This window comes from Hydra vulgaris, chromosome 01 (genome assembly GCF_038396675.1).
Source record: "Hydra vulgaris chromosome 01, alternate assembly HydraT2T_AEP".
Taxonomy (NCBI): domain Eukaryota; kingdom Metazoa; phylum Cnidaria; class Hydrozoa; order Anthoathecata; family Hydridae; genus Hydra; species Hydra vulgaris.
Window position 1 is genome coordinate 22417921 of NC_088920.1, and position 16738 is coordinate 22434658.

The window sequence follows — 16738 nt, forward strand, 5'->3', positions numbered from 1 at the left end:
TTTTTCTTCTTCGTCTTTTTTTTGAGTAATAAAAAAGCAGCCAGAGTCTGTATCTGTTATAACTAAATGTTTTTCTGCTCTGTGTTTCCGCAAAGCTTCTCCAAGATCCTAAGATCCCAGCTAAAACGACCGACATTGAGTTTGGCAAAAGATAAAATTTGTGAAGCGACAATTCTTAATGATTTGTTTTTCATGTTGCATTTATCTGACGATTTTATAATTAGAGATGATTTTATCGAATCATCGTCAGATTTTATTAGATCGAATAAATCACCCATTTCTCCGTTGTTATTTAACATCAAGATGCTTTTTGTGTTGTAATTTCTGCTTGAAATGATTAACAAATCTCTGAAATAATTGTCATAAGTAAAATCTTCAGTTTCGTATTGATCAATTTAAATTTTTTTTAAAAAAAATCCAATTTATAACGATTTGGTTCTATATTGTTAATTTTCTTCATTATATAATAAATTTTGAATATGAAGAGGCAGCAAACTTTTAAAAGCTTGATCTGAAAATCCTTTAACTAATAAAACTTTTCTAATTTCATGTATATTATTTATTAAATCTTGTAAAACTTTTTCTTCGTGAACTAAAAAATCGACATTTAATTTGGTTATTATTTGTTTGACAAAGTACCATAGTGGCCATTTGTCATTAATTTTGAAATGGCGTCTTTGACTTTATCATTATTTTTAACAGCTTCTTTTCTTTGTTCTATATTTTGCCTTACCATGTCTCGAGCAAGAGGATATCTCCATAGAGGTAAAACTTTATAAATTTCTAAAATTTTGCAACCGCAAGATTTTGTTAACCATATTAAGGTGTCTAAAAATTCGCATGTTTCGTGGGGACCTAATTTCATTATTAATTTAAGAGTTTCGTCTTTTTAGATGCCGTAACGCCCGTTTGCTTTCAAGTAACGTTTTGCCATTATTTCTGTCGGAGAATAATTTTCCAACGGAATACAATCTTTTTCAGCCATGGGAGAAAAACCTCCAACTTTTTCTTGATATGCAGGGTCCATCGCAATTTTGCAATGTACCAACGCGCCAGTAGAAAAACCGTTCGGGTTTTTACGATAATATTTTTTTATCACATTGCCAAGTGAACGACACTCATAATCGAGCGAATACTTCATCTGAAAAGGTAAAGATTTTAATTGAGCTCCTCCGCATTGTCCGTTTTCGTCTATAAATAATAAACAACCTCTTATGTTATTATTTAAATTCAATTCTTTTATTTTCGAATCAAAATAATCAGTGTCTAAAGCGTATCGTTGTGCTCCGTTGTTAGACATTCCTCCTCGAACACTATTTTCAATCATTTGTTGATGTTGAGCCGTTGGAGGGTATTGTATTTGAATTAAATTCTTTGTAAAGTTTAATTTACTTGTAAAACTAAACATGCTTAGATGAGGCAATATACGAAAATTGGTATTTTTAAAAGTTCTTTCATTAAAATCAATCATAACAGAAGCAAGTATCATAACAGAAGAACAGTATCCAAAACTGTATATATTTGCAATAACGATTTTAAATTTTTTATTTCTAAAAAACTCCATAATTTTGAAACTGTCGTGTATGAATCTTTAATTTTTTTCATTTCCTCTTCCAAATTTTTAGATTTCATTAGATCGTTTTGGGCAAAAAGTTCTATTGGAGGCACACTTTTGTATTCAATGTTTAACAGTTCGTCATTAATTTGTGAATAGGGAAACAGAGTTTTTTTTATAAAGCAATTTGTAAATTCATCATCGAAAATTAAATTTTGAATTTGTGGATAAAACGGTTCTAAGTAACGTGTCATTGTATTAATAATTTCACGCTGAGCTTTTTTGGAAATCATACTACTAGCTTGATCTAACGAACAATTGAGCAATCTTAACGTATCGACAAATTTTATATGTTTTCCTATACATATTATATTCAGTTTGCTTGTGTTTTTTGCAATAACAAATACGTTTTCCATGTTGCTATATTTTAATAATGCGTCGAAAGATTCTGTTTCAGAATCAGCGCAATGAATGTCGAGTATTTTTTTTAACCCTTCCATAATCATTATCCGGTTATCAAAGGAAGCGTTATGGGCAAAAATGGGACAAGCTAAATAATTATCAGTTCTGCCCAAGTTCCTGTTACAAAAATCATGCGCGAGTCCGTACGTTTCACCAGTAAAATGATCGTGATCAATAACGGCATAGTCTTCAAAAGTAGAAAGTAACAAATTACAACGAGCAAATTGTTTTTCTCGCGACTCTTTTTTTCGAACTAAGTTGTCAAATACAATTTCATACTTGTTTTCAATATCGACCATGCATTGAAACCACAATTGTGAATATAAAAAATTTAGTTTTGAAATAAAATATAAAAATGTGACAAGATCAATTTCGTTATTCTGTAAATATATCGATGGGACAGAGAATTCAGACACATTTTTGAAAGAGATTGTTTAAAAAATAAGGTTGATTATGAATAATATCAACTTCGTCATCTTCAAACCATATTTTTATTTTTTCTCCATCCATTATGAGCGTACATAAAAGTTTAAGATGAGATATAATATCATAAGCTGTTATTCGGACCGACTGACTTAATAATCCGTTTTTTACTCTGTAAGAACGAAAACAAGTCCACCATTTGCAACAAATATAAAAACATAAAAATATTTGATAGAGATCAGTTTTAATTTTTTCAGCTTTGTTCGATATCAAGTAATTTTGAACTTTTTTAGGAGTCATAAACAATTCTAACTTGGATATTTTTTTAAATATAAAATTGACAACTCGAATACGGTGGTCAGAGTAAATTTTAATATTGTTATGGTTTTGCATTTCAAATTCTTGAAGAGTCAGCGGTTTGTTATATATATCTATATATGATATTTTATCTATCGGGAGTCGACAGATACTGCACAACTGATTTTCTTTTTCCCATATTAAATTTCTATCTTTCTTTGAAATATTTAAAAATTCAAAGCGAGGTTTCAAAATTTGATATGAAAATCTCACTAAAGTATCTGCCAAAATAATAATATCAAAGACTCGCAACTCTAATTTTAACTGTTCTATATTTTTACAAGTATCTCTTGTGTTATTTAATTTTTCCCACATAATGTCTCTATGAGTCTTTTGTAAAATCGAGATGATTTTCAAAACAAAGAGGCAATTCGTTTAAAGGATTTTTTTGAAGACTGTCTATTGTGTTTTCGTATAAAACACCCACTGTGTGATAATATTTCCAAAAATATCCAAGCCAAAACATTCTCTTGCTAAACTTTCATTTACACACTGAATAACAACGCTGTGGCAATAATAACTTAATTCTGATAACGGCGTTATTGTATCTGAAGCAATGTTATTACTTTGTAAAATAGCCGTTTCACAATCATAAGTAATGAAAAACGGAAAACAGTTTCAACTTGCTCTAATAAATTGATCTTGTGGCTCGTAATAAGTCCTTTTGTTATTATAAATAAACTTGTCAGGAACGTAAAAACCTTTGCAAATTTTTTTATGCGAATTTTTTGCTGTAAATTTTTGTCCGCACTTCTCGCAGTGATAAATTCCTTCTTCGTGGAAAACGGTATATTTTTCGTTAAGCATACTTAGTGCGTGAAAGTTATCTTGTTTTTGAACTATGCAAATTTTAATGGTGTTGTTAGCATTTTTTCTTTCGTTTGCTTTTTGACGTTCTATTTCTGAAAGAAAGTCTTTATAGGGATTTTGGTCTTCTCTTGTTATATTTGCACTTTCGTAAATAATTTTAAGTAATAATTCCAATTATTTTTTGTATTGCGATTTTAATCGAGGATGTAAAAGCCGAACTCTTTTTGTTTGTTTTCTCAAACTAAAAATTTTAAAATTTAATTTGTCAAAAGGAGATTCGTAAAATATTTCGCAAAATTCTAAAGATGTTCATATGTCATATTGTAACATTTATTTTTTAAGGATTGTAAGGCCGTATACAAGTGACCGTCTTCGGTGTTTTAAAATAAAATTCGATATATTTCGTCTTCAGAACTAAAATCCGACAAGTTGTTTTCAAATAATTTAAGATTCCATTTTTTTAATGTGTTGGTTTTCCATTTTCGAATTAACAAACCGATCATTAAAGCAGCATAAAAACAAAGACCTGAATCAAATAAACAGCTATAATCTAAAAACATTTTTTTTTTCTGATTTTAATTTAAAACTGTCCGCGTTGTCGGACGACGAATATTGCCGTCATGTGGACAATTCCATTCTCCTTCCCATTCGTCAAATGTTTTGTCTTTACTTTTTTCATGATATTTTTTTGAAAGATGGACTTTTATTTTTTCATAATGTTCAAGTCGTTTTTCTGAAATTTTGTCTTTATTTTTTTCATAATATTTAAGTCTAGCTTTTGCAATTTTGTCTATATTTTTTTCATAATATTCAAGCTGTTTTTTTGCAATTTTGTCTTTATCTTTTTTATAATATTTATGGCATACATCTGCAATTTTGTTTTTTCCATATTTGCAAAACTTCTTTTCATCATTGTCTTCTTTATTTATTTTTCTTTTTCCAGATAAATTAAAATTCCTTAAGTTTGACATTGAAGTTTCGGTCAATCGACTTTTGATTTTAAAATTGCATAATCTGATGATGCGCCATTGACTGTCATTCTCTAAAATATTAAATACAGAACGGATATTGTTATCTTTAATATACTGTAAATTTACAAGTCCTGTTAACGGCCTAATGAAATAGACAGGAGAAATGTAACACCTTTTTATTATCTTGCACCAACCATTATCGATAGTTTTGGCACATAATGTCACAATATTAAAAGCGATTAGAAAATTTTGAAATACTTCTAATAAAGATTTGCATTTGTCAAGTTCAATTTCAAAACCGTGTTGGGTTTTTTCGTTGATATGAAAAACAATGTCATCAGGTGATTGAAGTTGATAATTCAATTCTTTTTCTTGAATGACATCTTCGTTTTTATAGTTGTCCATGATGTAATAAAAGTATTCGCTATAAATGTTTCCATTTTTTAAGGTTTCTTCATTTTTAGTTTCTTTGAAATTCATTGTTTATATCTAAAAAAAAAATTATTTTACAAATTGTTGATAATAACCGTTAACAAGTTGATTAATCTTTATATTTTTAAAAAAATTTTTTTATTTTGATCTTTATTTTTATGCAAAATATAAACATCGTTTATATTGCAAACTCTCGACAACGAAACGTAATAAAGAGTAGGGATAAAAGTGTTTTCATTAAAATCTAAAACTATTTTTTTCATGGTGCTTCCTTGCGCTTTGTGTACGGTTAACGAAAAGGCTAATTGCAGCGGAATTCCAACACGAGAAGCAATGGTCGAATGGGCATTGTCTAAAATATCTTCATTCACCACTTCAATTTTAATTTCACGATTGTTCATCAATATCCAAACTCCGTCATTTTCAATTTGAATGACTTTTCCAATTGCACCATTACACAAACCTTTTTCGACATTTATATTTTTAATCAGTATAACAATCGCATTGACTTTAACTGTGAGAACTTGAGGAATTCGAAATAACGCCGACGCTTTTGGATCTCTTATGACATCTTTGGAATAAAAAGTAAATTCTTTATATTTAATATCTTTCATTTTCTTATGATTATAAAATTGAACAGATAAATTTCTAAAAAATAAACGCTTATATTCGTCGTTGATTGAATCCTCGTCAATAAAATGCCTTTTTGTCAAATATTCTATCGAGTCGGCAGACACTTGACCTAAACGTAACTCGTTGAGCGCATTGAAAAATTGCAAGTCATCTTTCTGTCTAAAACACGTTGTTAAATTGAGCACTTTTACAATATACTGTTTCCAAATGGAAGACTGAAAAGCATAATTTCCGACAATGGGTTTTAATTGATAAAAATCACCGCACACAATGACTTGGATCCCTCCAAATAATTCGTCTTCACATTTTCTAATTTTACAACCTAATCAGTGCAATAAATCAAAAGTTTCAGCGTTTATCATTGATATTTCGTCAATAATAAGGACATCTGTTTGTAACCATCTTTTGTGTACTTCTGGATGCATGTACCGAATATAATAGTCATCACTTTTGGTGCCAGTTTCAATTCCAGCAAAAGAATGAATGGTACTCCCGTTTAATAAATAGGCGGCTATGCCTGAACTTGCTGTGACAGTCATTTGTTTATAAATTTGTTCACTTTTGGCAATCGCATCTATTAAATAACTTTATCCACAGCCGGCTCCGCCTGTTATGAAAAAATTTTCTCCGTCATCTAGCCATTTAAAAGCTAATTTTTGTTCACTTGATAGTTTCATTTTTTTTTTAGTTGACTAAAAATAATTTATTCTGAAAATGTAAACAAAAATAAAAATTTTACAAACCATAAAAAATACATGATTTTATCGTTGTTTAAAAAACTTTTATTATTTAAAGAAGGCAAATAAGCTGTCAAAAATATTATTTCTTCTGGATTTAGACTTTTTGTATAAGTTTCAAATTCTTCCTTTGTTTGACAATTGATTACATTTTCAATAATTATTTGTTTGTTAATCATCTAAAAAAATTAAAAATTATTTAAATAATTATAAGCTAAATAACAATATACAAATGAACTTAATTGTTCGTTCCAATTGGCAATATTATCGTTCATCTTGAATAAAAAATTACATTTTTCAAACATTTCCGAATTATAAAACGTATAAAAATTGTCAAAGTTTTTATAAAATAATTGCCAAAATTTTCTTTTATCGTTTGAAAAACAATCCTTCTTAAATTTTGCGGATATTCGTTAAAATCAACAACGTGCATGAAAAAACTTTGCCACGTGTCTTCATTGTCTTCACACAACAGCATGAAAACTCGAATTTCGTTTAATGTAGCTGGACAAAAACAATTTTGTTTGTATAAGAGTCGCAAAAAGTCGTTCAATTTTTCTTCCGACATGATATGGAGAAGACACATTATTTTTATAACTAAATAAAATAATCAAAAAATTTAATCATCATGCCATTCGATATTTTCAACATTTTTTATTATTTCATTTATTTCAGTCAACCATTTTTCTTTATTTTTATTATTGTTATAATAAAAATAAAAAGCATCAAAACTTTGACAATAATAAAACGGACAACAGTTTTTAAAGTGTTGTAATAATATTAAAATTTCAACATTTGTCAAATTTAAACATTTCATTTCGAGCGTAAATAATTTAACCCAGTCGTCAAAATTTGAAAAAGAAACTTGATAAATGTCCGTGCTATAATTTTCTTGTAAACATTTCAAAGCCGCCTGTTGAATAAATTTTAAAGAACAAACTTTATTAAATTTCCAAATCATTTCAACAAAACTGTCCAACTGTTTTAAAGCGATCATTTTTCGACACTGTCAAAGACATAAACAAACAAACCAATCATGTCATATCAATATCTCTTTTATGAATTGACGACCGACAGGTGTATTATTAAAATTGCACTTTGATGGAAAATTATTATTAGTATAGCCGTTTTCTATTAATTTTTCACAATCTTGAAATCCTTTTTCGTTTTCAAAACATATTCTTTCATTTGTGTTTAGAGAACAATTGATAACTTTTATTTTTACTTGACTAAAAAATATTTTTTTTTTTATAGATACATATATTAAAGATTAATAATATCGTTCATAATTTTACAATACATTAAATACAAATCATTTCTAACAAATTTTTCAAACTCGAGATTACTATTTTCTTCAATCATTTTTTTTAAAAAATTTCTTTTAAAAAAGCAAACATATTTTCGTAAGCCTACAAAGAATAGTTTTGGAGTAAATCTTGATTTAATTTAATACTTTGATTATATTCCACAATAACATCATTTAGACTTGTTAAAATAATATTTATTAAAGATATTCCGTCGTGGTCAAAGTGCTTTTGCACTTCAGATTGAATATGGTCTTTTACACGGACATATAATTCTCTATTACCGCTTTCTTCTTCACCACTGCCTTTACACTCGAACAAACTGACAAACGATTCATACAGTTCAAAGTTTAACCAAGCAAGATTTCTCCAAGATTTAGATTTGTATACTAAATTATTTTGTGACATTCTAAAAAAAATTAAAAAAAAGGTTTTATAATTGATCCAAATACAGATTTTATTATTTTTTTATGAACTAAAAGTTTTTCTTTGCGTGTTAAATAATTAAAATTTTGCAAGATTTGTCCTTTAAAGTCGTATTGAAAATAAATTTATTTTCTTCATTTATTAAAATTTCCAGTTCCAAAATGGCTTTGTGACATTTTTTAATTATTTTGAAAATGCAAGCCATGTACAATAAACTTAATAAATTTTTATCAATGCTCTCAATATCGTGTTTTAATTCCATTAAAATTTTTGTTAATCTACCAGAGCTCCATTTTGTTTCCCAATCGTCTTTGTCATATTTTAAAATTTTTCCAATTGTTTTGAAATGTTCATAATGTTTTGGATTTTCATCGAAAACGCGGTTCCATATATACAAACGTTCACATTTATGTTTTGCCCATTCCACGTTTTTATTAAAACTGCATTCTTTGCCAGAGTTGTTTCTACTGTTGCATTTCATTTTTTTATATCCTAAAAAAAATTTATTCTTTATGAAATTGTAACAAACATTCGTTTATTTCGTCAGAAATTTGCATATTACAAGTCAATTCCTTTAAATTGTCACAAAGTTTTGACATTCAGTTACTTTTTTTTATACCTGCCGACTTTTTTTAAAAAAATTTTTTATTTAAAAATTAAAAACAACTGTCAATTTCAAAAAAAAAAATAGTTAATTAATAAAAAAAATAAGCAATGCTTGAAAATTTTTTGTTCTAATAATCAAAAAAAGTTTTATATGATATTTATTGTCCAGTCGATCCAAATCCTGCAACTCTTTTATTTTCAATAACGGCTGATGCTACATGAAGCAAAGATTGACAACCTTCAAATTCAACTTCAACCTTTTGAGCTCGAACAAATGGTACAAATGTGATTTGAGCAATAAAACTTTTTTTTTCGACTTTATAAGGTTCTTTACTGTTATTAAAAAGCATGACTTTTATCTCTCGAGTATAATCAGAATCAATGATGGCAGGCGAGTTGAATACTACTAATCCATATTTTAAAGCAAGACCTGATTTTGCAGTTATAAAACCTTGAATATGGTTATCCATTTTAAATATAGAAACTCCAGTCGAAACAAGTTTTTTTTCAAACGGTTCAAGAATAACTTCTTGTGTACTTCTCAAATCAAGACCGGCGCTACCCGAAGTAGCATAAAAAGAATGGTTTTCCAAATCTTCAATCAAAACTGACATTTAAAAAAAACATTAAAAAAATAATGTATCTAAAGAATTACATTTAAAAAAAACATTTAAACTTTTAGCGCATACATACCTTTCAACCTCACTTGCACTCTATTTTTTTTTTAAACTAAACGGTTCCTTTTATACTCTTTTTTAAAGCAAAAAGTACACAAAAAAAACGTCATCGAGTTCAAAGTTCAACAATCGTACGTTGCTTATTGTTCAAAAAAAACTTGTTTTATTCTTGTTTTTTAATCTTGAATTTTATTTGTTTAAAAAAAAAAAAAAAACAATGAAAATAAAACGTATAAAAGGAAGTTGTTTAAAATATTTTTTCATTCAACAAAAAAAAATGGCTAGCGTTGATTTTGAAATTACATATTGCAACGACAAAAGTTATTTGAAATTTGGCGATTTGGCTGCAAATACATTGTGGCTTTGTGACATTCAACGAGAGAAAGATGTCATTGCTGGGCAATATTCAAAATGCCCGGTAAAACCAGTCGCTTAATTCGATTTTACAAAAAACGAAATGGTTTATTCTAATCATAACGACGAAGAATGGATATTGCTTCCTGAAAAATACAGGCAACAATGCAAAAACAGAGAAAAAGTTCATTTTCTGTATAGAGCAGAAATAAAAACGAGTAAAGACAACAAAAGTTTTTTAAATAAAAAAGGCGGCGAAAACAACTATCAAGCGTTTATACATCATACGCAAAGTAAAGTGACAAAAAAATTTTTGGAAAATTTAATGAGCGATTCGGAAATTATTCAAAATAAAGCTTATGTGTACGCGTTCAACGTTACGAAAATTTATAAAGAAATTAAATTTGCCAATTTTGCAATTCGACTTGCAAAAGATGATGAAATGTTTCATTATTCAGAATCAAAAGATTGGCCGCAATTGAACCTCCCATGATGAACGTCATTTTGAAAGAAAAAGGTTATCGAAATTTTAATCAAAATTTAAAAAGAGCTGCGAAAGAAAATGCCATTCAAGAAAGTGACAATAAAAAATTGAAAAAAGAAACTGAAGAAGAAGAAGCCTAATTTTAAATATTATTAATTTTTTTTTTGGAGATATTTAAATGTATTGTTAATAAAAACTTGAAAAAAACCAGTTTATTACCAGAAACATTGTTTTTTTCATTCCCTTAAAAGGTAATTTCAATGGGTATAAATACTTTGAAAATGTTAAAATACAGTCAGTTTTAAAAGAATGACGAGCAAGCAAGTTGATCAATCTGTAGAGAAAGCGTTACAACTGTTTTATCCAAATAATGAACTACATCCCAGCCAACATGTTCATATGGGGCCTATATAGGCCCAACATGGGCTGCTTCATGGGCCCCATATGGGCTGGCCACATGGGGCCCATTCAATATTTATCCGCGGGCGCCACATGGGGCCTATATGGGCTAGATTGTAAAACTAAAAAGGAGCATCCTATGATATGTATTAGCAAAAAAGTTGCTTTTTATTTGGTTAACTTAACTGGATAAATATAATAAGAGATTTAGTTAAGGCGATTAATGTTTTTCACCTATAGTCTTTGTTTATTTAATCTTTTATACATTTATAATTTGCTGGGCTACATATGTAGCCTAGCAAATGTAGCCGAATTAATTTCAAATACATGTAAATACGGTCAAATACATATGTATTTCACCGTATTTACATGTATTTGAAATTAATTCGTTGCCATTATTAGTAAATATGACCGCCATGCCGGTCATATTTGACCGGCATGGCGGTTATATTTACTAATAATGGCAACGAAATATATTTAGAATAATGGAAATATATTATATAACATAATAAATATATATATTTAGTAATAAATATATTTAGTTATAATGGCAACGTGTATTATACTATAAAAATACTATAACAAGTAAATAATACTATATTTCTAATAAAATATTTTATAATATTCTTCATTCTATATTTGATTCTTCGTTGCCGGAAACGTCAGGAGATACATCATGACGAAACCTTTTGTTTTTTGAGGCTTTGGCACGTTTAGCTCGATCTCGGTCACGTGAGCCGGTAAGCCAATTGGACAAACCAATTTCTACGTCTCTCACATTCGTTTTTGATGTAAGAACATTCCTCTTTACAGCCTCTATAGAAAAAATAAATCAGATTAAAATAATAACTAATTTAAATAAAAAAAGAAAATATAAAAATGTTAAAAAAATTAAATATATATTATATTAAATAACCTACTAGTGGGTGATTATCGGGGACATTTTTTTGTAAATTTTGTTCCCGTTAGCAACATTCAATTTTTTTATTTTTTTTATTTTACATATATCTTTTAATATTTTTATTTTAATTATATTTTTATTTGTACATGTTTAAATTTATTATTTTGATATAAAATTTTATTTTTTCAATTTATTTTTATTTATACATATATATATACACACACACACACACATATATATATATATATATATACATATATATATATATATATATATATATATATATATATATATATATATATATATATATATATATAATACATATATTTTTATAAATTTGTCTAATAGTTTAATAAAAAACATTAGTTAAAGCACATAAACCATAGATAAAGTTGATTAAACTCTAGTTGAATACTTTAAATTAGTAATAAACTTAATAACATAAAAAAAACTTACTAGTAAGAATAAGTAACAATAAAGATCCTTTAGGACCTTTCTTGCCATTTCGACCACTAAGATTACAACTGCAAGCTAATTCATTCGAAGTTAGTTTTTCCATCATACGACCAATAGCCTCCACAAGACTGCGACCTCCCTGATCACTTAAGTATAAAACCTGTGTAATTAAAGAAGAAATATTTTACGTGGTTTTAAAAGTAGACAGGTGATACAGTAAACTACATAATTTATGATACATATTAACATTGTGTATACCATAGCTTTAAAGATATCAGGATCTCTCAGTTTCACCTCAAACTCTTCCACAGCTTCTCAACCTTGTAGAGGTAGCAATAAAGTGATTTCGTCAGGTAACTGAGTAGTCTGACAGTTAATGTTGTGGTTTCTTAACAGACTATTTAAAATTACGCTATGATTTTCTTCATTAATTTTTATCTCCTGTTGACATTTAATAATTTCTTTAAGTAACGACATTGTAGAATCAGATTTTGCAACTGTAACAATATAGTTTTAATAATTCAAAAACAATAATTTAAGAAATAAAAAATTTCATGTAAATCTATAAAGATTAGGATTCCCATAATTTTTATAATTATATAAGTTATATAAATATTATACAGTTTGGTATAATATTTATATATACCAAACTGTAAGCATGAAACTGTATATACCTATATTGTGGTCACTAGATGAAGTAGGTGTACTAAACGAAGATTGTTCTGCAATAAAAAATACATTTAAAGTAATGAGACATTTGAAAGTAATAAAGGCAATTACAGAAGGTTTTATTTAAACATCATTAAAATGATGAAAATATATTTAATTATTTATTAGCTAAATAAAATTTAATTTTAACATAATTTCATTTAAAAAAAGTTATTAAAAAAGAGTCACCTCTCAACTGTGATGGTCTTTCAGGAAGTGGAGAGAAGCTAAATGAATAACTGCTTGTTTTTTTAAGCAATGTCTTTTTTGAAGGTACTATTGAAATGAAACTACAAAGAATATATATATATGTATGTATATATATATATATATATATATATATATATGTATGTATATATATATATATATATATATATATATATATATATATATATATATATATATATATACATATATATATATATATATATATATTGTCGGGTCAGGTTATCCTTACGTCAAGTTAGGATATCCTGCTACTGGTAACATGTAATCCAGTACAACCTGCTTCATGTTAAAGTCATGAAGGGCATCCGGTTGTAAAATATTTCTTCAACTCTTTCATAATGGGATTTATGTCATTATGAAGAACTATCCAAACCACACTAGTGTGGAAAAATGAATATAAAACTTACAAAATATATATACATATATATATAATATATATATATATATATATATATATATATATATATATATATATATATATATTGCAAATTGCAATTGATAAATGATTGCAAATGGATGTACCTTTCCTTTGGTTATTCGATTGTCAGTCAATACGGGGTTATATTTTTATAATGTATATACACAGTAATCTTTTTTAATTTATGCTATTGTATTAATTTATTATACTCACTTTCTTGGGAGTTTGAATTGTTAGAAACTGGTAATTGTCTGTGAACTATTTGAGGAGGTGGTGGCAGTAAAATTGAAGTAGATAAAGCACCTACATAAAATAACTCAATTTAATGTTTATAACTTTTCGAATAATTAAAATAACGTTAAAATTAAAATTTAGTTAATTAGGGGAGGGGATATTCTTATTCCTTTAAATTAAACATAAAATGTATGATTCTGTCTTTGAATTATTCATGTATATATATGTATATATATATATATATATATATATATATATATATATATATATATATATATATATATATAACTGATATTGCAGACATTAGTCAGCGATATGACGTCACGCTGATTTAGGGATAGGCGAGGGCTTCAGTACATTCATCGACTGATTTAGGGAAAACTCGCAAGGGAGTATATATATATATATATATATATATATATATATATATATATATATATATATATATATATATATATATATATATTATATATATATATATATATATATATATATATATATATATATATATATATATATATATATATATATATATGTATGTATGTATGTATATATGATCAAACCTTTTTTAGCTATTGATGATTTAGTATGACTTTTGGCAGTTTGGCTTTTTAAAATTTGCTTTTGAAGAACATCCTATATTCCTCACTGTCTGAGTCAAATTGAAAGCATTGCGTAGATACTCTGAAATTAAAATTAAAAAGAAATGGTTGGAATTTTGCTTCAGCTTTAACACATTTGAGATCATAATTAAAAACACTGTAACTACTCAAAACCTTTTCCGCTTTAGAACACCAGTTGCTTTTTCTGTATTTTCATTTTCTGTCAGATTTAAATCGGACGAGTTTTCTGAAAGCTTTAAATTTTCTCTTGCTCTTTCGTAAGTAGCTAAAGTTGTGAAATTACAAATACAAATTGTGAAAAAGTTTAATGACATTCTAAAATATTAGCATTACCTGCCTTTCCCAAAGATCGAACACTATATTTTCTCCATCCAGGATTAGGATCAGCTTGTTGGCTGACCAGCTTTGATACTTTTGAAAATAGAAATAACTCAGGCCAAAAACATTCCTCTTCCTCTTCTGTGTTAAACCATTTCACTGGAATAATTTCAACTGAATCACTAAATTCAACTATTGCAAACATAATCTAAATAGTTAACCAATTTTATCAATACTTTCAATAAAAATGTTTAAGTATCTATTAACAAGTATAAAATTATCAAGACTTTGTACTTAGTGCACTTTTTATCACAAATAAGATTAAAAAATATTTTTAACCTAAAGTAAATCTAATACATTAAGCAAAATATAATAATAAAAAAAGAATGGTAATAACCCTTCTTAACTTTAATCACGTTACGTTTTAATCACCAATTCTAAGGTGAATATGTAATGCAGTCAGATGTTTACAAAATCGTTTTTGTTTTTTTTATTTAAATATTAAAAACAGTTCTTATTTTTTTAAAATAAAAATTTTTTTTCACTAAATAAAAGTTTATCAGTAATAATTAAATTAACTCATTTAATATATATTTTAGTCATTCCATGAGCCTCTTGCTCAACAAACAAGCATTTCGCAAAAAAAAATTTAATGTGGTTCAAACAAGTTTCCTATAAATTTGTTAGGCATTATTAAAAAAACAAATTTATATGGATATTTATAAAACCTCCTACGGAGTGAACTATTTATATCTTTCAAACAAGCATAAGAAAAAATAAAACATTAATAAAATCAACTTATTGGTGAAGAAGTGGAATTGAAACAAAATTTCTGTCCAGAGGCATTGTAACAAATTTCCTACCAACCTGTGAAATAGAAGCATATTTTAAATTGCCAGTCAAATTTTTTGCAAGGTATATTTCTAGCTGAGTGGATTTTAAAGGGTAATCAAAAAAAAAATACTAACTCTTTAAATGTGTCATACACCACAATTGCTTTATTATCTTCATTAAGAAGAATATTTAACAGCACTGATGGATTTCCGGATATTTCGAAGCAATTGTCGCCTTGGGCAGTTGATGCAAATTTATTATTTTCTTTGCACTGTCTGTATTGCTGATAGAAAAATTGATTTAAGCATTCTGGCACTGGTCTTGAAGTCTGTTTTTTTTTGTATATGTTTTTTTTATATGCTGTTCCTTTTAATACATTGTTTATATTATTAATAGCGTTCGCCTTCTCAGCCATTGGACATACTATCTGTGCAATCGGATTTTGTGGTCGACGAACCATTTTTTTAATTATTCTTAACTGATTTTCAAATGGGAAAGCAGAAATATTATCTAATGCTCCAAATTTTTTTGCATCTTGAACTAGATGTATTAATGAATGCACATTATAAACTATTTGGGTCTCTCCATAAAGCTCTTTAAAATTAAAAACAAAATTTACCAACAACTTTTCAACATAATCTAAGTACTCTACATATTTGACTAAATTTGGACTCAATAAATATGTTAATGCAACGGAAAGTGTAACAAAGTTATCGTAAATTGCTTTTGGTACAATATTAAATAGTGCTAATAACCCAGTATACAGTAAAAACTGACGGAATTCTGTTGCTTTCCATTGTTTGTAATCACTAAGAGATCTTGGTTTGCGGCAAAATTCTTTTGGCATGCTGTTTCGAAAATGTAGCAAGTTTGCTGATATATTACTTACAATATTTGATGAAAATCGATACTTTAAGTCTCCTTTCATCCATAAGCTTATCATTCTTTTCTGTACACCTAAAAGAACTAAATGCATGTAGTCTAACGGTACTTGAGAAACTAATCCCAAACCTAGATCAATTAAAGGTGATACAACATTAGATAAATGATGATCTTCATCCATATTTATAACTCTTTGTTGTTTTTTAATAATTATGTCGTGCTTTACTTGTATTCGCTTCGATTTTCCAAAGAATTTTTTCGGATTTTTTAATACATCGAAAATAATTTCATCGACATTAGTTAAAACATTACATTAATTAAAACATAAAATTAGTTAAAATATAAAATAAAACATTTATAAATATATATTAACATACAGTCTAAATTATTATAAATATGTCTAATTATAAATATATATTAACATACACCATAACAGTGTCATTGAAGCAGTGAGTAAGAACCTTTATTTTTTGACTCTTTAATATAGAGTCTATATACATTTTTTA

The 16738-nt window shown here is 27.2% G+C and overlaps 3 protein-coding genes across 4 annotated transcripts; all 3 read right to left on the reverse strand.

Annotated features, from left to right (window-relative positions):
• Positions 1–8874: 8874 nt before the first annotated feature.
• On the reverse strand, positions 8875–9330 carry LOC136074236 (deoxyuridine 5'-triphosphate nucleotidohydrolase-like). The gene has a single exon (XM_065786542.1). It carries the CDS (start codon positions 9328–9330, stop codon positions 8875–8877), a length of 456 nt encoding a protein of 151 aa, XP_065642614.1.
• A 4186-nt stretch (positions 9331–13516) lies between these two features.
• On the reverse strand, positions 13517–15519 carry LOC136075208 (uncharacterized). 2 transcript variants are annotated; one of them, XM_065787690.1, is made up of 5 exons: positions 15384–15519; positions 14532–14724; positions 14352–14463; positions 14139–14259; positions 13517–13644 (listed from the first exon to the last, which is right to left on the reverse strand). In XM_065787690.1, the coding sequence occupies exons 2-4, from the start codon at positions 14719–14721 to the stop codon at positions 14187–14189; spliced, it is 375 nt and encodes a 124-aa protein (XP_065643762.1). In that variant the 5' UTR covers positions 14722–14724; positions 15384–15519; the 3' UTR covers positions 13517–13644; positions 14139–14186. The 2 variants fall into 2 exon arrangements, with proteins under 2 accessions (XP_065643762.1, XP_065643761.1); XM_065787689.1 differs by lacking the exon at positions 15384–15519 and having other exon boundaries at positions 14532–14940.
• Positions 15019–16413, reverse strand: LOC136074237 (uncharacterized). The gene is made up of 2 exons (XM_065786543.1): positions 15485–16413; positions 15019–15383 (listed from the first exon to the last, which is right to left on the reverse strand). Exons 1-2 carry the CDS (start codon positions 16411–16413, stop codon positions 15260–15262), a joined length of 1053 nt encoding a protein of 350 aa, XP_065642615.1. The 3' UTR covers positions 15019–15259.
• Between the last annotated feature and the right edge of the window lie 325 nt (positions 16414–16738).

What these genes read in the sequence shown, in the direction of transcription:
- LOC136074236 (XM_065786542.1), bottom strand. Translation starts at nt 9,330, where the DNA reads ATGTCAGTTTTGATTGAAGATTTGGAAAACCATTCTTTTTATGCTACT.
- LOC136075208 (XM_065787690.1), bottom strand. Translation starts at nt 14,721, where the DNA reads ATGTTTGCAATAGTTGAATTTAGTGATTCAGTTGAAATTATTCCAGTG. An exon ending in TCGATCTTTGGGAAAGGCAG is followed by an intron (nt 14,464 to 14,531) that starts GTAATGCTAATA and finishes TCACAACTTTAG; the next exon opens with CTACTTACGAAAGAGCAAGA. An exon ending in GGTGTTCTAAAGCGGAAAAG is followed by an intron (nt 14,260 to 14,351) that starts GTTTTGAGTAGT and finishes TTTTAATTTCAG; the next exon opens with AGTATCTACGCAATGCTTTC.
- LOC136074237 (XM_065786543.1), bottom strand. Translation starts at nt 16,413, where the DNA reads ATGGATGAAGATCATCATTTATCTAATGTTGTATCACCTTTAATTGAT. An exon ending in GTGTATGACACATTTAAAGA is followed by an intron (nt 15,384 to 15,484) that starts GTTAGTATTTTT and finishes TCTATTTCACAG; the next exon opens with GTTGGTAGGAAATTTGTTAC.